Raw genomic sequence first — 24,527 nt, 5'->3', positions numbered from 1 at the left:
AATGTTCCCTGCAAGCTTCTTCTCGTACTCCATTTTCCCTGCCCTAATCAAACCCTTTGTCCTCCACTGCTGAGTTCTAAATTTCTCCCAGTCCCCGGGTTCTCTGCTATTTCTGGCCAATTTGTATGCCACTTCCTTGGCTTTAATGCTATCCCTGATTTCCCTTGATAGCCACGGTTGAGCCACCTTCCCTTTTTTATTTTTACGACAGACAGGAATGTACAATTGTTGTAGTTCATCCATGCGGTCTCTAAATGTCTGCCATTGCCCATCCACAGTCAACCCCTTCAGTATCATTCGCCAATCTATCCTAGCCAATTCACGCCTCATACCTTCAAAGTTAGCCTTCTTTAAGTTCTGGACCATGGTCTCTGAATTAACTGTTTCATTCTCCATCCTAATGCAGAATTCCACCATATTATGGTCACTCTTCCCCAAGGGGCCTCGCACAATGAGATTGCTAATTAATCCTCTCTCATTACACAACACCCAGTCTAAGATGGCCTCCCCCCTAGTTGGTTCCTCGACATATTGGTCTAAAAAACCATCCCTTATGCACTCCAGGAAATCCTCCTCTACCGTATTGCTTCCAGTTTGGTTAACCCAATCTATGTGCATATTAAAGTCACCCATTATAACTGCTGCACCTTTATTGCACGCACCCCTAATTTCATGTTTGATGCCCTCCCCAACATCACTACTACTGTTTGGAGGTCTGTACACAACTCCCACTAACGTTTTTTGTCCTTTGGTGTTCTGCAGCTCTACCCATATAGATTCCACATCATCCAAGCTAATGTCCTTCCGAACTATTGCCTTAATTTGCTCCTTAACCAGCAATGCTACCCCACCTCCTTTTCTTTTTATTCTATCTTTCCTGAATGTTGAATACCCCTGGATGTTGAGTTCCCAGCCCTGATCATCCTGGAGCCACGTCTCCGTAATCCCAATCACATCATATTTGTTAACATCTATTTGCACAGTTAATTCATCCACCTTATTGCAGATACTCCTTGCATTAAGACACAAAGCCTTCAGGCTTGTTCTTTTAACACCCTTTGTCCTTTTAGAATTTTGCTGTACAGTGGCCCTTTTTGTTCTTTGCCTTGGGTTTCTCTGCCCTCCACTTTTCCTCATCTCCTTTCTGTCTTTTGCTTTTGCCTCCTTTTTGTTTCCCTCTGTCTCCCTGCATTGGTTCCCATCCCCCTGCCATATCAGTTTAAATCCTCCCCAACAGCACTAGCAAACACTCCCCCTAGGACATTGGTTCCGGTCCTGCCCAGGTGCAGACCGTCCGGTTTGTACTGGTCCCACCTCCCCCAGAACCGGTTCCAATGCCCCAGGAATTTGAATCCCTCCCTGTTGCACCACTGCTCAAGCCACGTATTCATCTGCGCTATCCTGCGATTCCTACTCTGACTAGCACGTGGCACTGGTAGCAATCCCGAGATTACTACTTTTGAGGTCCTACTTTTTAATTTAGCTCCTAGCTCCTTAAATTCGTTTCGTAGGACCTCATCCCTTTTTTTACCTATGTCGTTGGTACCAATGTGCAGCACGACAACTGGCTGTTCTCCCTCCCTTTTTAGAATGTCCTGCACCCGCTCCGAGACATCCTTGACCCTTGCACCAGGGAGGCAACATACCATCCTGGAGTCTCGGTTGCGGCCGCAGAAACGCCTATCTATTCCCCTCACCATTGAATCCCCAATCACTATTGCTCTCCCACTCTTTTTCCTGCCCTCCTGTGCAGCAGAGCCAGCCACAGTGCCATGAACTTGGCTGCTGCTGCCCTCCCCTGATGAGTCATCCCCCTCAACAGTACCCAAAACATATAAGGTTATGAGGGGGCTTGACAAGGTGGATGCAGAGAGGATGGTTCCACTGGTGGGGGAGACTAGAACTAGAGGGTATGATCTTAGAATAAGGGGCCGCCCATTTAGAACTGAGATGAGGAGAAATTTCTTCTCTCAGTGGGTTGTGAATCTGTGGAATTCGCTGCCTCAGAGAGCTGTGGAAGCTGCGACATTGAATAAATTTAAGACAGAAATAGACAGTTTCTTAAACGATAAGGAGGCAAGGGGTTATGGGGAGGGGGTAGGGAAGTGGAACTGAGTCCATGACCAGATCAGCCGTGATCTTATTGAATGGCGGTGCAGGCTCGAGGGGTCTTATGACCTACTCCTGCTCCTAATTCTTATGTCCTTATGTTATGTAGAAGATTGTGGGGTTCAATTCCCACTCCAGACACTTAAGCAGCAAATACTAGACTGACACTGCAATGCAGTGCTGAAGGAGTGCTGTAGTAGTCTGAGGTGCTGTCTTTGAATGAGATGTTAAACCGAGGTCCCATCTTCTCCTCTCAAGTGGATGTACAAAATTCCATGGCACTATTTGAAGAAGAGCAGAGGAGTTCTCTGGGCCAATATTTATCTATCAACTAAGGTCACTAAATAAACAGTTTATCTGGTCATTTTCACATTGCTGTATGTGGAAGCTTGCTGTGCACAAATTGGCTGCCGCGTTTCCTCCATTACAACAGTGGCTACACTCCAAAAGTACTTCATTGGCTGTAAAGTGCTTTGGGACATCCTGAAGACGTGAATGGTGCTGTATAAAATCAAGTTTTTTTAAATCCATTGTATCTAAGGTTACTCATACTAACAGGTCTTGGTGTTCTGATCCACCCATGAGGCAACAGCGCAGAGAACAACCCTTTTCAAATCTTTAGGCCCATAAAATTCAAACAGGACCAACTAGAGAGTAAGAAATATCAGCGCAAATAGGGCTGAGTTGTCACGTCTCCCTGGGCTGGAATGCCCTCTGGCTGCAGTTTGGACAGGGCTGGCCTAGGATCACAACTAATAAATAGCTGCCTGCGTGGGGTAAGGATGATGTGTATAGAACTGTACCTCAACAACATGAGTCACTGCCTTCAGGCGAGGAGGTGGAACTATACCCCCACAGAAAAAGTCGCCAACTTCAGGAGAGGAGGTGGAACTGTACCCCCACAGCAAGAGACGCCACCTTCAGGAGAGGAGGTGGAACTGTATCCCCACAGCAAGAGTCGCCACCATCAGGAGAGGAGGTGAAACTGTATCCCCACAGCAAGAGTCGCCACCTTCAGGAGAGGAGGTGGAACTGTATCCCCACAGCAAGAGTCGCCACCTTCAGGAGAGGAGGTGGAACTGTATCCCTATGGCAAGAGTCACCACCTTCAGGAGAAAGGGATCACAGAACTGTATCCCAATAGAGGAGGGAATGAAATTGATGAGGATAGGTAAAGAAAAGAAAACTTTAAAAAATAACTTTCTGTGTAACAGTTATAAAATAGAACAAGCGGAATATAGAGAAATAAAGTCTAAATTCAGGTGGGAATTAATTAGAACAGTGTTGTGCAGTTACTGTTCTCCTCGAAGGTTTAAAGTCAATGACCTGAAGCTATTTCTGCTTGTCAGAGAAAGCTGTATATAAATAGAATTATTTGTGTGTTTCGCTGGTTGGGAATGAGCACAGATCCCAATGGAATCCTCAAAGAATATGAGAATTAATATTCATCATTAGGAGAGAGATTATTCAATCCCATTGGTAGGGATTGGCTGCCATCCTTGGCCATGATGAGCCCACATACACAGAACGAGTTCAGTCTTTATGCATGTTTAATTAAATCCAGTTGCTAACTGTTAGCATGAACACCGTGACTGCAGTTGTCTCTCCACGTTTTGTGTGAATCTATTCCTGGAAAGACACAAAGGGGCACTCAATGTAACCGTGGCAACAGCAAATGATGCTGACTTTACCCTGAAATTTCCGATTTAAATATCTGATCGTCAATCAATATTGAAAAGATAGCAAGAAGATGGAGAACTAGAGGGCAAATAAGTTGGCCAGGTGACCAGATCAGGAAAAACAAAGCTATTTTAAAACTCAAATGGTCCCAGGTTGACTCGCTGCTTTGTGCTGAGCTCAACGGCAGCAGGTCAAGAATGGTAGCATCGTGGTTATGCTCCTGGACTAGATATCCAGAGACCTGGATCTAACAAATTGGAGATATAAGTTCAAATCCCACCATGGCAATTAATGAAATAAATCTGGAGGGGAAAAAGCTATTATCAGTAATGGTGACCAGGAAACTACCAGATTGCTATAAAAACCCATCTGGTTCACTAATGACTTTTAGGGAAGGAAATCTGCTGTCCTTAACTGGTCTGGCCAATATGTGACTCCAGACCACACAGCAATGGGGTCTTCACTCTTAAATGGCCTAACAAGCCACTCGGTTGTAACAAACCCCTATGAGAAACAATAATAATAAAACCGAACAGGCCACCCAACAATGACCTCGGCACCAGCCTTGGACACAGCAATGGCACATCCAGCCCAGTCAACCCTGAAAAGTCCTCCTCGCCAATATATCCGGGTACTTGTTCCAAAATTGGGACAGCTGTTCCACAGACTACTCAAGCAACAGCCTGACATAGTCATATTCACAGAGTCATACCTTTCAGCCAGACTCAGTGGGTAGCACCCTCACCTCTGAGTCAGCAGGTTGTGGATTCAAGTCGCACTCTAGAGGCTTGAGCACAATACACTCGTCTGATGCTCCAGTGCAGTGCTGAGGGAGTGCTGCACTGTCGAAGGCGCCATCTTTTGGATGCGACATTAGACTGAGGCCCTCGTCTGCTCTCTCAGGTGATGTAAAAGATCCCATGGCACTATTTTGAAGAAGAGCAGGGGAATTATTCCCTGGCCAATATTTATCCCTCAATCAAAATCACTAAAACAGGTTGTCTGGTCATTATCACATTGCTGTTTGTGGGAGCTTGCTGTGCACAAATTGGCTGCCACATTTCCTACATTACCACAGTGACTACACTTCAAAAAGGAACCAATCTAGTGAACCTTCATTGCACCACCTCTAAGGCAAGTATATCCTTCCTTAAATTCAGCAGTGACTACACTCCAAAAGTATTTCTGGCTGTAAAGTGCTTTGGGACATCCGGTGGTCATGAAAGGTGCTATATAAATGCAAGTCTTTCTTTTTTTCTTTCCCTGGATATGTCCTGTCCCACCAGCAGGACAGACCCACCAGAGGTGGCGGCACAGTGGTGTACAGTCAGGAGAGAGTGGCCCGAGAAGTCCTCAACATTAACTCTGGACCCCTTGAAGTCTCATGGCATCAGGTCATGGGCAAGGAAACCTCCTGCTGATTACTACCTACCATCCTCCCTCAGCTGATGAGTCAGTGCTTCTCCATGTTGAGCACCACTTGGAAGAAGCACTGACCGTAGAAAGGGCACAGAATGTACTCTGGGTGGGGGACATCATGTTCACCACCAAGAGTGGCTCGGTAGCACCACTACTGACCGAGCTGGCTGAGTCCTGAAGGACACAGCTGCCAGACTGGGCCGACAGCAGAGAAGCAACATGAGGGAAAAACCTGCTTGAGGTCATCCTCGCCAATCTGCCTATCACAGATGCATCTGTCCATGACAGTGTAGGTAGCAGTCACCACCACACAGTCATTGTGGAGACAAAGTCCTGTCTTCAGACTGAGGACACCATCCATTTTGTTGTGCAGCATTACTACCATGCCAAATGGGAGAGATTCAGAACAGATCTGTCAGCACAAAACTGGGCATCCATGGGGCGTTGTGGGCCAGCAGCAGCAGCAGCAGAATTGTATTCCACCACAATCTTTAATCTCATGTCCCAGCATATCTCTCAAACCAGGTGACCAATCCTAGTTCAATGAGCAATGCAGAAGAGTATGCCAGGAGCAGCACTAGGAGTACCTAATAATGAGATGCCAACCCGAGGAAGCTGCAAAATAGGACTACATGCATGCTAAACAGCAAAAGCAGCATGCTATAGACAGGGCTAAGCAATCCCACAATCAACGGATCAGATCAAAGCTCTGCAGTCCTGCTACATCCAGTTTTGAATGCTGGTGGACAATTAAACATCTAATGGGAGGAGGAGGGTCCATGAATATCCCCATCCTCGATAATGGCAGAGCCCAGCACGCGAGTGTAAAAGACAAGGCTGGATCGTTTTCAACCATTTTCAGCCAGAAGTGCCGAGTGGATGATCAATATTGGCCTCCTCATAAGGTCCATACCATCACAGAAGCCAATCTTCAGCCAATTCGATTCACACCACGTGATATCAAGAAACGGCTGAGCGCACTGAATACAGCAAAGACTACGGGCCCTAAGAACATCCCGGCTGTCGTGCTGAAGACTTGTGCTCCAGAACTACCCGCACTTCTAGCCAAGCTGTTCTAGTACAGCTACAACACTGGCATCTACCCGACAATATGGTAAACTGCCCAGGTATGTTCTGTCCACAAAAAGCAGGACAAATTCACTCAGGTCAATTACTGCCCCATCATTCTACTCTCAATCATCAGCCAAGTGATGGCAAGAGTTCCTCAGGGCAGTGTCCTCGGCACAACCATCTTCAGCTGCTTCATCAATGGCCTTCCCTCCATCATAAGGTCAGAAGTGGGGATGTTCCCTGATGATTGCACAGTGTTCAGTTCCATTCACAACTCCTCAGATAATGAAGCAGTCCATGCCCACATGCAGCAAGATGTGGACAACATTCAGGCTTGGGCTGATAAGAGGCAAGTAACATTTGCGCCACAGAAGTGCCAGGCAATGACCAGCTCCAACAAGAGAGAGATTAACCACCTTCCCTTGACATTCATCGGCATTACCATCGCTGAATCCCCCACCATCAAAATCCTGGGGGTCACCATTGACCAGAAACTTAACTGGATCAGCTATAAATACTGTAGCAGCAAGAGCAGGTCAGAGGCTGGGTATTCTGCAGCAAGTGTCTCACCTCCTGACTCCCCAAAGCCTCTCCACCATCTACAAGGCACAAGTCAGGAGTGTGATGGAATACTCTCCACTTGCCTGGATGAATGTAGCACCAACAACACTCAAGAAGCTCGACACCATCCAGGACAAAGCAGCCCACTTGATCGGCACCCCATCCACCACCTTCAACATTCACTCCCTCCACCCCGGTGAACCGTGGCTGCAGTGTGTACCATCAACAAGATACACTGCAGAAACTTGTCACGGTTTCTTTGGCAGCACCTCCCAAACCCGCGACCTCTACCACCTAGAAGGACAAGGGCAGCAGGCGCTTGGGAACACCACCACCTCCACGTTTCCCTCCAAGTTACACACCATCCTGACTTGAAAATATATCGCCGTTCCTTCATCGTCCCTGGGTCAAAGTCTTGGACCCCCCTCCCTAACAGCACTGTGGGAGTATTTTCACCACAGGGACTTCAGCGGTTCAAGAAGACGGCCCACCATCACCTTCTCAAGGGCAATTAGGGATTGGCAACAAATTTGCTGGCTTTGGCAGCGACGCCCACATCCCGGAACGAATAAAGAAAAGGTACACTTTGTCTCAGCTTCCCCCTAGGGCTAGGGAGTTAGAGATAATCAGCCAGGGTTCCTGCATCTGATCCCCAGCCAATGATTCACCCAGCACCCTGTACTCGCTGACCTGCAATGGCCCCCACTTAAACAACCCCTTGATTTAAAAATTCTCATCCTTGTTTTCAAATCCCTCCATGGCCTCGTCTCTCCCGATCTCTGTAACCTCCTCCAGCCCCTACAACCCTCTGAAATCTCTGCCCCCTCCAATTCTGGCCTCTTGCGCATCCCCTAAATTAATCACACCACCATTGGTTGCCATGGCTTCAGCTGCCGAGACCCCAAGCTCTGGAATTCCCTCCCTAAACCTCTCCACCTCTCTACCTCTCTTTCCTCCTTTAAGATGCTCCTTAAAACCTACCTCTTTGACCAATGTTTTGTCAGCTGCCCTAATATCTCCTTATGTTGCTCGGTCTCAAATTTTGTTTTGATAACACTTCTGCGAGGCACCTTGTGATGTCTTACTATATTAAAGGTGCTATATAAATGCAGGTTGTTGTTATTTACGCTGAAAAGTGCCTATGTGTGTGCTCCACGTGAGGATGGAAGCGAGTGTGAGTGTGATGCCACCCACAATCGAATAGCCGCCAGGATCACGCATGCTGATTGGCCACTTCGGCGAGATAACGAAAGATTTCTGGCTCCTGTGGAATTGTACAGCAGTACAAGTTAGTGCCTTTGGGGTGGGGGAGGGGTAGGGGGAGAAGAGAAAATGGAGGGAAAAAGAATATGAAAAGAAAACAGAACAAGGAGAAAGAAAAAATTAAATAATTGGAATTACACCAAGAGAGCGGTTCGAATGTAGAACTCGCTACCACCAGGAGTGATTGAGGCGAATAGCATGGATGTATTTAAGGAGAAGTTAGATAAATGCACGAGAGAGAAAGGAATAGAAGAATTTGCTGGTAAGGTTAGATAAAGAGAGGTAGGAGGAAACTCGTGTGGAGCATAAACACTTGCATCGACCAGTTGGACCGAATGGCCTGTTTCCGTGCTGTAGATTCTAGGTATGAAATGATATGGCTCCTCAGTGCTGGTCTTGCAACCCAAAATTCAACTTACCGTCATCCGTTAAAGCTGGAAAATGTGTATCCGCATAATGAACTTGCATTCATATAGCGCCTTTCATAGCCTCAGGACATCCCAAAGTACTTTAAAGTATAGGCAAATGCAGCAGCTGAATTGCACACAAGGGGGGTCCCACAAACTGCGATGAGCTAATTGATCAGATAATGGTCCTGAATCGTGGCCTCCCCGGGTCCGGCGGAGTGTGTACGGAGTGTGTACAGGGTCTGTACAGAGTGTGTACAGGGTCTGTACAGAGTGTGTACGAGTGTGTATGGAGTGTGTACAGGGTGTGTACGGAGTGTGTACGGTGTGTATACGGGGTGTGTACGGAGTGTGTAAGGAGTGTGTAAGGAGTGTGTATGGGGTGTGTACAGGGTGTGTACGGAGTACGTGCGGGGTGCGTGCGGGGTGTGTATGGGGTGTGTACGGAGTGTGTACGGATTGTGTACGGAGTGTGTACGGGGTGTGTGTACGGAGTGTTTACGGGGTGTGTACAGGATGTGTACGGGGTGTGTGTATGGGGTGTGTACGGAGTGTGTACAGAGTGTGTGCGGGGTGAGTACAGGGTGTGTACGGAGTGTGTACAGGGTGTGTACGGAGTGTGTACAGAGTGTGTGCGGGGTGCGTACGAGGTGCGTACAGGCTGTGTACGGAGTGTGTGCGGGGTGCGTACGGGGTGCGTACAGGATGTGTACGGGGTGTGTACAGGGTGTGTACGGAGTGTGTACAGAGTGTGTGCGGGGTGCGTACTGGGTGCGTACAGGGTGTGTACGGAGTGTGTACAGAGTGTGTGCGGGGTGCGTACGAGGTGCGTTCAGGGTGTGTACAGAGTGCGTACGGGGTGCGTACAGGGTGTGTACGGAGTGTGTACGGAGTGTGTGGGGGGTGTGTACGGACCCGGGAAGGCATCACAAAAGCCATGCGCATGCATTGAAAACCAGCTTTTCTGATCTGTTAAGTTTTAGCTTGTCAGATCCTCCGCATCTTGGCAGCAAGGACATTCGCGGGCCAGATTGCGGTATTTGCTCATCTCTTGCCCAGCGAATGCCCTGAAAACTCTTGCGCCTGGTACCAACGTAAGAGTTTTAAAACATACAAAAACATAAAACTCAAATTTAAAAAACATATTTTAATGTTTAAAAAGTTAAGTTTATTTTAAAACATAATTTAAAAACTTTTTTAAAAATCGGAAAAATATTTTTTTTTTCTAAGACATTTATTAACTTCAATTTAAATTCATGTTAAATATGTAATTTTTTTTTCTATTTTTTATTTGTGTTTTGGGTGTTTGGGGGGGGAGGTTTTCAATCATAACAATGAGTTACAGAGTTCCCATTATTATGAATGAGAAAATACTGAACCCAGATTGGCTGCCCAGTGCCACGTGACTCCAGCTCCACCATACGTCCGTCCAGACGTGCACGCGCTCCGACGCGCAGGGAGAGGAGGCCTCAGGACCGGGATCGCTGGTGGGCGCAGCAGCAAAAAGTAAGTGCGTATCTTTTCTCTCGAATTGAGTTGAACGTCCGCGGAAAGCAGGAACTGGGATCTCAGGGCTTATATGTTTTTAGCGGTGTTGGTTGAGGGACAGTTGTCAGCCAGGACACCAGTAGATTGTTCTGTTCTTCTTTCAATGGTTCCACGGGTTCTTTCTCATCCACCTCAGAGGGCAGATGTGGCCCTGGTTTTACGTCTCATCCAAAAAAAACGGCACCTCCGGCAATGTAGCATTCCCTCAGTACATCTGCGATCCAGTGCCACTAACATGACATGCTCAGTGAAAATCAAATCATAGAATCATAGAATGCTACAGCACAATGCTACAGGCAGATCATGCCTGCACTGGCTCTTTGAAAGAGCTGTCCAATTAGTCCCAGTCCCTCGCTCATTCCCCGCAGTCATGTAATTTGCTTCTCTTCAACTATTTATCCAATTCCGTTTTAAAAGTTACTATTGAATCTGCTTCCACCGCCCTTTCAAGCAGTGTGTTCAGATTGCTGCATCAAAACATTCTCCTCATCTTCCACCCTTAGTTCTTTTGGCAATTCTCTTAAATCTGTGTCCTCTGGTTGCCGACAATGTACCCTCTAAACTGCTCGGCCACACCGCTATCTGTCAGTCCCACGCAGTCTGGGACTGGCTTTTTCGATGTTAAAGTTCTGTGCATGAGCCACGTTCCGCACACCCAAAACACATTACGGGGAACTTTAGTTACCTACCTTCCTGGCAGTGGAAACGGTTTCTCCCTATATACTCTATCAAAATCCCTTATAATTTTGAACACCTCTATTAAATCTCCCCATAACCTTCCCTGTTCTCAGGATAATAATCCCAGCTTCTCTAGACTCGCCGCATAACTGGTCCCTCATCCCTGGTACCATTCTGGTAAATCCCCTCTGCACCCTCTCCAAAGCCTTCAAGGTGATTTCCTTCCACACCCAACACTTACCGCCTCGCTCTGTAGCGCCCCGGAGATCGTGATGTCATCGGTGCGTGGCGCCCTGTTACCGCCCCGGATGCAATATTCGGTCCCGCCCCCGGCAGCATCGCCGGGCGTTAGTTAACAATGGCAGCTGCACAAGGTGTTGTCGCCTCGGCTGGCCACTTGGGGAGTGCTAATTCAAGGCAGCGTTGGTCAGGTAGGACAAAATGTATTTATCTCCCCATTCTGGTGCCTCCTGATTTCTGTTGCCCCGCGATTGTTCAGCCCTGCGCTTTCTCACAGCGCAGGTTCCATAGTCCCCGCAATTTTCTTTTTCTTTTTCAGCTATTTATCCAATTCTCTTTTGAAAGTTACTATTGAATCTACTTCCACCACCCTTTCAAGCAGTGCGTTCCAGATCACAGCGATTCGCTGCACAAGAAAAAAATCTCCTCATCTCCTCCTGGTTCTTTTGCCCTTTAGCTTAAATCTGTGTTCTCTGGTAACCAACCCTCCTGTCAGTGTAAAATTTTCTCCTTATTTACTCCATCAAAACCCTTCAAGATTGGACATGTCTATCAAATCCTATCTTTGCATTCCCTGGTCTAAAGAGAACAACCCCAGCTTCTCTCGTCTCTCCGCGTAACTGAGGTCTCTCATCCCTGTTACCATCCCAGTAAATCTCCTCTGCACCCTCTCAAAGGCCGTGCCATCCCTCCTGACTGTGGTGCCCAGAATTGGATGCAATACTCCAGAATGTTGAAGGTGGTGCTGATTGTCTGGGGTTGAGAGTTCCAGCTGGAACTGGTTGAGATCGTGTCTCCAGTACTCGGACGTAACTCACCTTTGATTATCACTCTGTTGTACTTGCTGCTGTTTGTAGTGTAAACACGGTCTCAAGCCATCGTGTTTGCTAAACAGTGAGTGCGACGCAGAGACAGGGGACTGATAGCAGACAGGGGACATGACTGTCAGCAATGGCTCTTATCACAACCAGAAGGAAATCACAACAGCTCGCAGTACTGAAAGGTCCTAGCAACCTCATCATCATCATCATCATAGGCGGTCCCTCGAACGAGGATGACTTGCTTCCACATGAGTTCACAAATGTTTCAATGAAGAACCCGATGTTCCAGTCCTGAACTCCAATTGAAGGGGTGGAAGATGCCTGTGTGTGGATTTTTTTAATGTGTGGTGACTGTTGCACATCAACCACCACACGGGCTCGACAGAGCTAGGCCTTTATCCAGTGGCAAGGGTTAACCAGGACGACTGGAGACCTGCTCTGCTGTACGGACCTAGTGCACACACATATCGCACAGTGTGGGCTGGCCTGTGCTGCCTCTGGGCCCTCGGCTCTTCTAGGCCCCGAACACTCATTCGCCGCACCTTCACCCACGATCTCTCGCCGCTCCTCCGCCACGAACGTTCGCTGCACCTCCGCCACGATTTCTCATCACTCCTCCGCCCCGATGCACGTACAGATACAAATATGTTTTCCAGCCATAATTTATATTGCATTTATAGCTGCTTTTATATTACAGAACGGCATCAATCGATACGATTCTGTCGTAGTCTTGGATCCAGCTAATTTGCACTGTAGATTGGAGCAGCAACCGATACACTGTGTGTGTGCATGCAGTTAATTGAAAGTTGGATTTGCAAATCCTATTGGTTTGTGCCCTGCAGTAGATGTTCTTCTGGGACAGTCCAATAACTGTTACACTCTTTGCAAGCATATTCTTTAAACATAAAACAAATGTGAATTCAGAGGGGCTAGTGTGTCACTGCATTGTATTCATTTATTTGATGCCTGAGCGTTGGTTTTATTTTAGCACTATCTCTAAACACTTCATGCTTTAAATCGTCTTCCAAATATGTCATAGAATCATAGAATCATAGAGCACAAAAGAGGGCCATTTGGCCCACCGTGCCCGTGCCGGCTCTTTGAAAGACCCACCCAATTAGACCCGCTCTCCTGCTCTTTCCCCATAGCCCTGCAAGTTTTTTTTCATTTTCAAATATATATCCAATTCCCTTTTGAAAGCTGCTATTGAATCTGCTTCTACTGCTCTTTCAGGCAGTGCATTCAGGTCATAACAACTCGCTGTATCAAAACATTCTCCTCACCTCACTCCCCTAGCTCTTTTGCCAATTATTTTAAATCGGTGCCCTCTGGTTGCCGAAACTGTTCCCTATAAGCTGTGCGGCGACAGGCATCAGCCGCTCCCACGCAGCCTGGGACTGGCTTTTTCCATGTTAAAGTTGTGTGCATGGGCCACACAGCCTCTTAAAGGGTACGCGCACCCAAAGCACATTATGGGGAACCCTCCCGACAGTGGAAACGGTTTCTCCTATCTATTCTATCAAAATCCCATATAATTTTGAACACCTCTATTAAATTTCCCCTTCTCAGGATAACAATCCCAGCTTCTCCAGTCTGGTAAATCTCCTCTGCACCCTCTCCAAATCCTTCAATACCCAACAATTACCGCCTCATTCTGTAATGCCCCGCAGATCGTGACGTCATCCGGTGCACAGCGCCCTGTTACCGCCCCGGATGCAATATTCGCTCCCGCCCCCTGCGGCATCGCCAGGCTTCAACAACGGCAGCTGCAGGAGGTGTTGTCACCTCAGCTGGTCGCTTGGGGAGCACTAATTAAAGGCAGTGGAGGTCGGGTAGGGTAAAATGTATTTATCTCCCCATTCTGGTGCCTCCTGATTTCTGTTGCCCCGCAATGGTTCAGCCCTGCGCTCTCTCAGAGTGCCTGGGGCTGCTATGCACACAGCACAGGTTCCGTGGCCCGACAGACACAGCATGAAGATTCGTTCAACCCATCATTGGCCCTTCCCTTTAAGGGAGGCAAGGAGCCTGCACAGACGGCAGCGCTGCCCGAACATTGCTCATCGCTCTGCCAATACCGCCCCTCTCACACACTTTACCGCTCTAAGGGAGGTGGCAGCACTTGATGTAACGCTCCGCTTCCCTCTTGGGAGTGCTAAAGCCGAAGTTCCCAGCAGCAGCAAATCTTTTTCGCCCGGCAAAACTTTTGCACTCCCTGAAAAGTTATCGCCACAAACAGGACGCTATGCAATTTCTAGCCCTATGGCTTCTAACTATCCTCCACCATTTCTAATCACTTTGCTTCTGTGAAAGCCATCAGCATTGCCCCTTTAATAAAATGGACCGTCAACACAGCTTCCTGTTTCAAAGAAGCCTTTCTGCAACCTCTTTCCCAATCTTTATCCCAAGCACATATTGATGGGGTTAGATGAAGATGGGTGGGAGGAGGCTTGTGTGGGGCATGAGCACCAGCACAAACCTGCTGGGCCGAATGGCTTGTTTCTGTGCTGTAAATACTTTGTCATTTGTATTGCATGTGTCTGCTCACACTTTATCAGGGAGGCTTTGAGGGTGCCCTTGTAGCATTTCCGCTGTCCACCTTTGGCTCGTTTGCCATGAAGGAGCTCCGAGTAGAGCATTTGCTTTGGGAGTCTCGTGTCTGGCATGCGGACTATGTGGCCTGCCCAGCGGAGCTGATCGAGTGTGGTCAGTGCTTCAATGCTGGGGATGTTAGCCTGAGTGAGGACGCTGATGTTGGTACGCCTGTCCTCCCAGGGGATTTGTAGGATCTTGCGGAGACATCTTTGGTGATATTTCTCCAGCAACTTGAGGTGTCTACTGTACATGGTTCACGTCTCTGAGCCATACAGGAGGCCGGGTATTACTACAGCCCTGTAGACCATGAGCTTGGTGGCAGTTTGGAGGGCCTGGTCTTCAAACACTCTTTTCCTCAAGCGACCGAAGGCTGCACTGGCACACTGGAGGCGGTGTTGGATCTCATCGTCGATGCCTGCTCTTGTTGATAGGATGCTCTCGAGATATGGGAAGTGGTCCACGGTGTCCAGGGCCGTGCCGTGGATCTTGATGTCTGGGGGGCAGTGTTGTACGGTGGGGACAGGCTGGGGGAGGACCTTTGTCTTACAGATGTTTAGCATAAGGCCCATACTTTCCCACACCTCAGTAAATACATCGACTTTGTTCTGGAGTGCGGCCTCTGTATGTGCGCAGATGCAGGCGTCGTCCGCGTACTGTAGCTCGATGACAGAGGTTGGGGTGGTCTTGGATCTGGCCTGGAGACAGCACAGGTTGAACAGGTTCCCACTGGTTCTGTAGTTTAGTTCCACTCCAGCGGGGAGCTTGTTGACTGTGAGGTGGAACATGGTGGTGAGAAAGATTGAGAAGAGGGTTGGGGCGATGACGCAGCCCTGTTTGACCCCAGTCCGGACTTGAATTGGGTCTGTGATGGATCCATTGGTAAGGATCACGGCCTGCATGTTGTCGTGGAGCAGGCGGAGGATGGTGACGAACTTTTGGGGGCATCCGAAACGGCAACATCCCTACTGACACCTGGGAGTCCTTGGCCTAAGACGGCCCTAAGTGGAGAAAGTGCAACCGAGAGGGCGCTGAGCACCTCGAGTCTCAACGCCGAGAGTGTGCAGAAATCAAGCGCAGACAGTGGAAGGAGCGTGCGGTGAACCAGTCCCACCCACCCCTTCCCTCAACGACCATCTGTCCCACCTGTGACACAGTCTGTGGCTCTCGTATTGGACTGTTCATCCACCAAAGAACTCACTTCAGGAGTGGAAGCAAGTCTTCCTCGATTCCGAGGGACTGCCTATGAATGAATGAATCTGCTCACAGCCAAAAGAGGGATCCAAGACTTCGTAATACAATAGGTGTGAAGTGAGAGAGGCTAACACATTGCTTATCATTTACAGACTATGAGTAAGCAACATCAAAGCAAGTTAAATAACATCTTAACTATCACCTCACTTTTTTTTAACTTGTCTGAATTACTCTGCTTTTAAAAAATCCGGAATTAAAAGTAACCCTTATCCCTTAAATCCTAAATGACAAAAATAACTCTTACTGGTATATGAGTTCACAGGGGTCAGTTGCCTGCCATGCATCCTTCATGTATAAAGCTAGGTATCAACAATTCAATTCAGTGGTGGAGAGTGGAATGCGAACGATGTGGCCCGCCCAGCAGAGCTGATCAAGTGTGGTCAGTGCTTCAATGCTGAGGATGCTGGCCTGGTCGAGGATGTTAATGTTGGTGCGTCTGTCCTCCCAGGGGATTTGTAGGATCTTGCAGAGGGGTGGAATGCAGGCAATCCAGATCCTATCCTCATCCCCACATCTACAGACATGCGATCTCCAACCGAATTCACGGGATAACAATCAGGAACGAAAACTTTGGTTAATTTTCCCCTCTTCCTTCGACCTGAGGCCAATTGTACCAACTTCTGCTGCTATTTGTTGGCTTTCTGATTCTCAAAAGAAAAATGCATCTATGACGTTGAATTCTGCCAACTCTGCTTCTTTCCAAGGCTTGTGCGACTGCAATTTATTTTCAGTGAGGAACTGGTCGAGAATTCCAGAGATTTAACAAAGAAAACACTGTCCAGCCTATTTTGTGCAAAGTTGGAAACAAAATGAGCCGACTTGAGCACAAAAAATCTGGGCTGACACTTCCAGTGCAGTACTGAGGGACTGCCACACTGTCGGAGGTGCCGCCTTTCAGAGGCACTAAACCGAGGCTCCGTCTGTCCTCCCAGCTCTATGTGAAAGATCCTATGGCACTATTCGAAGAAGAGCAGCGGAGTTATCCCCAGTGTTCTGGTCAATATTTATCCCTCAATCAACATCACTAAAACAGATTATCTGGTCATTATCACATTGCTGTTTGTGGAAGCTTGCTGTGCACAAAATGGCTGCCGCTTTTCCTACATTCCAACAATGACTTCAAAAAGTGCTTCATTGGATGTAAAGTACTTTGGGGTGTCCTGAGGCCGTGAAAGGCGCTAAATAAATTCAAGTCTTTGTTTGTTTCTTTCTTTCTTTACCTTCACAAGTCACATTTCTCGAATTAATGTTGAAATTACCAAAATTAAACTTCTCCCAAAGGTTTGGTGAGCAAATGCTTCATCTTGCATGGTTTGCCTTTCTTCATAGGTCTCTGAAGCCTTGTTCTCTACATGAGAAAATGTAAACAAATGTAGTTATTGCCGATGGTGTTGTTATAATGAGTCATACAGCCCAAGAAGGTCTCAGGTACATTCCCTCATCTATGTTGTCAACTGGCCTCGTGCCATCAGCTGGGGTTCCTGCCCCTGGTCAGTACACAGTGGCCTCCAACTCAAATATTGGTTGAAGACTGAGTTGGGCTTCAATATCCTCCATTGCCAAATGCCCTGACAAGAATCAACGTCTGGACTTGTGCAGCAAGAACGGACACTTGGCTGACCATAGGGCACCCATGGAACTGCTTGCCAGCAAGAGTCAAGTGAGGGAAGTCAAAGGAGCTGAATTTGCAACCTCCGAACTCCAAACTCTTAACCTTCCAGCAAAAGGAACTTTCCTGTATCTTGCGTTACATTGTGCATTAACCTGAAACACATGGCAATTCGCAGTTCAAGGAAAGAGTTGTTTAATATTTAGAACATGATACCCGTTGTTTGGATATAAATACCTGTTATGTTTACCCTCGGGTACATCATGCAGAACATACTTAGTGAATAGAATAGATCTTCTGTATGTCATTGTACCAACTCCCAGGGTACGTAATGTGTTAGCCTCTCTCATTATCAAGACAGTTGCACCTCGCAGAATTAACCCTTCTGTGTCTGACAGCTTAAACCAAATGCATTTTTCTAATAGAGTACAGGCTGTACTTGTATTTTGTGTGCATTATTCAGCAGGAGAGCAGTGTAATACCAGTGTTACCTCATTATTAAAGAATAATAAATGATTCATTATTTTGAATGTTCAATTCATTATAATGTCCCCCTCCAATATTCCCTTCTCTCTTGAAGGTTCTGGCTCATAGAGATAAGGTTCCATGCGTGCTGACTGACTGCCCAAGTGACCATTCTCTGCCTGTGAATCCAGACAGTGAACATTAGCCGGCTATTTGGCTACAGTGGGGCATCACAGCCAACCCCAACCTGTGCTGCCCCGCTCCTCACCCAACATCAGTCTGCAAGCACATTCCAGCATGGGTCACTGGTTGCTAACGGAGAGCAGTGATTGGTACTACAATGCAGGGGGTTCTGGGAAACAGCTAACTGCTATTGGACTGTTCCGCCACCTAAGGACTCATTTTAAGAGTGGAAGCAAGTCTTCCTCGATTCTGAGGGACTGGCTATGATGATTCCACTGGGTGTCAATGGGTGCCAACTCCAAGCTGCACTCTGAGTGCCACATTTACAAAACAAGCTGTCATAGGCAGCAGATCCCTGGGGATGCAGAGCTATCGAAGAGGCAGACTGTTTTCATATTTCAGCTGTTTACAATACACACAACCAACAGCCATAAAACAGCAGACAGTGTCATTTAGAAGGCCTTTTCTCTATTCCCTTTTCTGTAACCACAGAGTCGCTACAATGAACTTTTTTCATAACAATAATTCTTATATTTTTATAACATTTATTGTTTTATTTCATTTTCCAGTTTCAACTTGCCCAAAGCAGTTGGTTCACATTTAGCAGTTGGTTCACATTTGTGGGGGGGGGGAGAAACTGGTGAAAAATAATTTTAAAATATTGCAAAGCTAATCCTGAGGGTGTGTGGTATTTTCTGGAAGCCTAAGCTGGAGTATTGTGTCCAGTTCTGGGCACCACACTTTAGGAAGGATGTCAAGGCCTTGGAGAGGGTACAGAAGAGATTTACTAGAATAGTACCAGGGATGAGGGACTTCATAGAATCATAAAACCATACAACACGGAAGGAGGCCTTTCGGCCCATTAAATCTGTGCCTGCTCTTTCCAAGAGCCATCCAGTTAGTCTCATTCCCCGCTCTTTCCCCATAATCCCTGCATTTTTTTTCTCCTTATCCAATTCCCTTTAGAAGGCCTTTTCTGTATCCACCACCCTAACAGGCAATGCATTCCAAATCCTAACCACTTGTGTAAAAAGGTTTTCCCTCATGTCTCCTCTTGTTCTTTTGCCAATCACCTTCAATCTGTGTCCTCTCATTATCGACCCAGTGGCCATTGGAAACAATGTCTCTTTATTTACTCTAGCTAAATCCTTCATGATTTTAAACACTTCTATCAAATTTCCTCTTAGCCTTTTCTGCTCCAAGGAGAACAACCCCCGGTTCTCTGGTCTTTCCACGCAACTGCGATCCATCATCCCTGGAACCATTCTAGTAATTCTCTTTTGGACCTTTTCCAAGGCCTTCACGTCCTTCCTAAAGCGTGGTGCCCAGAATTGGACACAATACTCCAGGTGGGGCCAAACTAATGTTATGTGGAGAGGCTAGGGAAGCTGGGATTGTTCTCTTTGGAACAGAGAAGGTGAAGACAACAACAAACTTGTAGTTATATAGTGCCTTTAATACATTAAAACGTTCCAAGGTGCTTCACAGGAATGTTATCAAACTAAATTTGACACCGAGCCACAAAAGGAGATATTAGGACAGATGACCAAAAGTTTGGTCAAAGAGGTAAGTTCTAAGGAGCGTCTTTAAGGAGGAGAGAGAGGCAGAGAGGCTTAGGGAGGGAATTTCAGAGCTTAGGGTCCAGGCAGCTGAAGGCACGGCCGTCACTGGTGGAGAGATGAAAATCAGAGATGTGCAAGAGGCCAGAATTGGAGGAGCACAGAGATCTCGGGTGGTTGTGGGGCTGGAGGAAGTTACAGAGATGGGGAGCGATGAGGCCATGGAGGGATTTGAAAATAAATATGATAATTTTAAAAATGAGGTGATGCTGGACCAGGATTCAATGTAGGTCAATAAGCACAGGGGTGATAGGTGAATAGGACTTGGTGCGAGTTAGGACAGGGTGTTTTTTTGATGTATAAAATAATGCCACATTTTATTGACAAGAAACATGACTAGAAATTAGAAACAGAGTAAAGAAAGAGAATTTGTGAGAAATTAAATGGCAGAGCAGGCTCGAGAGGCCAGGTAGCCTACTCCTGCACCTATTTCTTACATTCTTATGTTCTTATGTAAAGAGGCACAACTTCCATTTATATAGTGCCTTTAACATAGAAAATATCTCACGGGAAAGAAAAGAAAGGGAATAGATAAAGGAGCAGATACCATGCCATGGATGGAGAGATTAGGAAATGTGAGCAAAAGGTTGGTCAAAAACATGGATTTTGAGAGGGTGGAGAGAGCAAACTTGCATTTATATAGCGCCTTTCACAACCCCACCTTCACAGGGGCATTGACAAAGCACTTCACAGTCAATGAAGTGAGGTCAATGTTGTTATGTAGGAAATATGGCAACCAATTTGTGCACAATAAGCTCCCATAAACAGCAATGAGATAATGACCAGATAATAAAAAAAGAAAATGCTGGAAATCTCAGTAGGTCTTGACAGAAAAAAATCAAAGAGCAAGTTATTATTTAAATGGAGAAAGATTGCAAAGTGCTGCAATACAGTGGGACCTGAGGTTACCTGTGCATGAAACACAGAAAGAGAGTATGCAGGTACAGCAAGTGATCAGGAAGGCCAATGGAATCTTGGCCTTTATTGCAAAGGGGATGGAGTATAAAAGCAGGGAAGTCTTGTTACAGCTGTACGGGGTATTGGTGAGGCCACACTTGGAATACTGCATGCAGTTTGGTTTCCATATTTACGAAGGGATGTGCTTGCTTTGGAGGCATTTCAAAGAAGGTTCACTAGGTTGATTCCGAGGATGAGGGGGTTAACTTATGAGGAAAGGTTGAGTAGGTTGGGCCTCTACTCATTGGAATTCAGAAGAATGAGAGGTGATCTTATCGAAACATATAAGATTATGAGGGGGCTTGACAAGGTGGATACAGAGAGGATGTTTCCACTGATGGGGGAGACTAGAACTAGAGGGCATGATCTTAGAATAAGGGGCCGCCTATTTAGAACTGAGATGAGGAGAAATTTCTTCTCTCAGAGGGTTGTGAATCTGTGGAATTCGCTGCCTCAAAGAGCTGTGGAAGCTGGGACATTAAATAAATTTAAGACAGAAATAGACAGTTTCTTAAACGATAAGGAGATAAGGGATTATGGGGAGCAGGCAGGGAAGTGGACCTGAGCCCATGATCAGATCAGCCATGATCTTATTGAATGGCGGAGCAGGCTCGAGGGGCCGTATGGCCTACTCCTGCTCCTCTTTCTTATGTTCTTATGTTGACCCTATACGTTAACTCGGTTTCTCTCTCCACAGATGCTGCCTGACCCGCTGAGATTTCCAGCACTCTCTGTTTTTATTTCAGATTCCAGCATCCCGCAGTGTTTCACTTTTGTATTAATGACCAGATCATTTGTGTTATGCCATGGCATCCAACTAAGTGAGCAGAGAATGCCTTGAATTAACATCTCCGCCGAAAGACGGCACCTCTGACAGTGCAACATTCCCTCGGTACTACACTGGAGTGTCAGTTTAGATTATATGCTCAGATCCTAGAGGGGAGTTTAAACCCACAACCTTCGGATGCAGTTTGAAACGTACAAGCACTGAGACCCAATGAGAGGAGGAGGGTTTTCAGGGAGAGATCTGCATAACTAAAGGCTCTGTTAGAAATGATGGGATGGAGGGAATATGGACCCACAAAAGACAGCAGACCTCTAGACTAGAAATGAGTGGCTAACTGTTTAAAGCACTCGTGACATTTTTCCCTCAACTATTTTAATGGAGCCATTAACCAATTGCTTTTAAACAGCCTGGCTCCCCTGCCGAAATAGCAAACAGTATGACATACGAAGAACATATTTCTGCCGAGATTGTCAGCGATAATTTGTAATCTCATGAAATAAAATGAGACGAAATGAACAGAAGACCAAAAATAGATTGAGTGCAGAAAGAAAATGCAATCCTGTGGCAAAACTTTCTTGTTTCTGATTTAAGTCAAACTGTTGCAGAAATATTTTGGGCCAGTGGCCAAGCTTTCCCTGGGTGTGGACTGATCATTCAGCTGAAATGGTGTTTTAGTGCCGTGCCTGAGGGGGTTGAGGGCTTGTATTTGCATGTAAATTGCTGCTTAGAACTTTCCACCCATTTCCCTCCCACTGCACCTGCTGGAAGGCACGTCTTGCAGGATATAAGGACAGGCGTGCAGGTGCTCAGATCCCAGCTCTGTCAGACCTCCAGCCAACTTCTACTTGCCCTTGAAACTTTTCCACACTGGAAGTACATCGAAACACCATGTTATACTGGCACAACCAGACAGAGCATTACTGGCCAGCTCAAACAGAACACTACCACCAATATGTCACTACCAATGGAGGACGGTGAGTGAGAACGTATTTTAACAAAATAATTCAAAATCCAGTGCACTGTTGGCGTTTCTTTTTAAAGACTGCGAGCTTTGAGTGTTTCTTCAGATATCATTGTATCGTGAGATTACTAATTACACCTGGCAATATCAGCGGATGACCACAGTAGATTTGCCGCAGTAGTATTTACCTGTTAATTAAAGCCTAGTGTGTCAGCTCACCTCTGGGTCCGAAGGTTGTGGGTTCAAACCCAACCCTGCGACTTGAGCACATAACCTAGTCTGCCATTACAGAGCAGCAGTGAGGGAGTGCTGCACTGTCAGAGGTGCCGTATTTTAGATAAGATGTTAAACCGAGGCCCTATCCGCCTGTCGGTATGGTTCAGGCGAAGCCTAGAGATCCTGTGGCACTATCTGAAGGGCAGGGAGCTCCCCCAGGACCCCAACATTCTTCCGATTATTGTCTGCAGAGTCGTGCTGCTGTGTTTGTCTAACGGTCACTCCACGTCAGAAACATTCATTGTATGCAAAGTTCTATCCCTGGTACCCTGGCCAATATTTATCCCGCAATCATCATAATAAAAGAACAAAACAGATTATCTGATCATTGACATATTGTGGTTTGTGGGAGCTTGCTATGCGTAACTTGGCTGCCGTGTTTCATATATTAAACAGTGACTACACTTCTAAGGTATTTCATTGAGTGTAAAGTGCTTTGGGATGTCCTGAGGTCATGAAAGATGCTATTTAAATGCAAGTCTTCTTTCTTTTACAATCTTCTATTTTTTTTAAAAAATCAATCTTGGCCTAGCTGCATAATCACTGCGTCCCGAGTTACCTCCGCCCTATTCTGTCTTTGTATAAACTCCGCACACATGCACTTACAGCAGTGGCTGCTGGATAGTAATCAGGAGCAGTAACTGGCTGGTTTCTCCTCTGTCTAACCCATTAATGTCGGGGTAAGCAGCATCACTGCCACTTCTCCCTTGGCTGAGATCCATTAACTCAACGCACATCCAAGATTGAACCAGGGAAGCTTCCTTGCCCTTTTGGTTCCATGTTGCATTGTGCCATGTTTAGTCCATGGCACATTGTAAGATGGCAGGCTAAGTGCAAGACTTTTATATATTCTAGTAGTTATCCCAGGGCATTGTTTGAAGTAAGTTGTTGGTGTATAGGAACAGTAGCAATATACAATGGTATGCAGAACATATTCATCTGTGCTAAGGTGAAGCTGTGTTCCTTTAAGACCACAAAGTCGAATTGCTGTTAAGTAAGCACTATGTCAGTTAATCCGATTAAGATGCTGCAGATCTTCTAACTCCAGTAGCTTCCGTTGATGGACAGTTTCTCTGTACAATCTAAACTGTTGCCTTTGTTTCTTTATAGTATTTTTTAAATGTGATGCACAAGTGTGGGACAGGAAATATGTGATAGGAAATGTGATAGACAGAAAATGCTTTTGATATAAACAAAGAAAAAACTTGCATTTATATAGCGCCTTTCATGTCCTCAGAGTGTCCCAATGCACTTTAGAAGAAAGAAAGACTTTAGATTTATATGGTGGCCTTTCACCATATAGGAATTTACAGCCAATGAATTGCTTTTAAAGTGCGGTTTAGGTGGCAGTCAATATGTACACAGCAAGCTCCGACAACCAACAAATGAGATAAATAACCACTTAATTTTTTTAGCGGTGTTGGTTGAAGGAATGGGCATTGGCCAGCACAACGAGAGAACTCCCCTGCACTTTAATTTCTGCCATGGGATATTTTACTTCCAGTTGAACAGGCAGACTGGGACACAGTTAGGCATATGATCTGAAAGATGGCACCTCCAACTCAATACTGGACTGATGTGTCATTCCAGGTTATGTGCTCAGGTCTTGGAGTGGGACTTGAACCCACAACAATCTAACTCAAAGAAAAGAGAAAAGAAAGACTTGGATTTATATAGTGCCTTTCACAACCACCGGACGTCTCAAAGCGCTTTACAGCCAATTAAGTACTTTTTGGAGTGTAGTCACTGTTGTAATGTGGGAAACGTGGCAGCCAATTTGCTCACAGAAAACTCTCACAAACAGCAATGTGATAATGACCAGATAATCTGTTTTTGTTATGTTGAGTGAGGGATAAATATTAGCCAGGACACCAGGATAACTCCCCTGCTCTTCTTCAAAATAGTGCCATGGGATATTTTACGACCACCTGAGAGGTCTGCTGGGGCCTCGGTTTAACGTCTCATCCGAAAGACGGCACCTCCTACAGTGCAGCACTCCCTCAGCACTGCACTGGAGTGTCAGTCTAGTG

The 24,527-nt window shown here is 46.4% G+C and overlaps 1 protein-coding gene across 1 annotated transcript in view; it reads left to right on the top strand.

The window, feature by feature from the left end:
• Positions 1-22,148: 22,148 nt before the first annotated feature.
• The window catches only part of LOC139233658 (transcription factor CP2-like protein 1), a 45,308-nt gene continuing 42,929 nt past the window's right edge, over positions 22,149-24,527 (top strand). The window contains exon 1 of the mRNA XM_070864065.1: positions 22,149-22,234. Within this exon, the coding sequence (XP_070720166.1) occupies positions 22,149-22,234 (86 nt within the window). The remainder of the gene's footprint in view (positions 22,235-24,527) is intronic.

The sequence above is a fragment of the Pristiophorus japonicus genome, chromosome 21 (genome assembly GCF_044704955.1).
Source record: "Pristiophorus japonicus isolate sPriJap1 chromosome 21, sPriJap1.hap1, whole genome shotgun sequence".
NCBI classification, from domain to species: Eukaryota; Metazoa; Chordata; class Chondrichthyes; family Pristiophoridae; genus Pristiophorus; species Pristiophorus japonicus.
The sequence above is the reverse complement of the archived record's forward strand: the minus strand, read 5'-3'. Positions and strand labels throughout refer to the sequence as shown.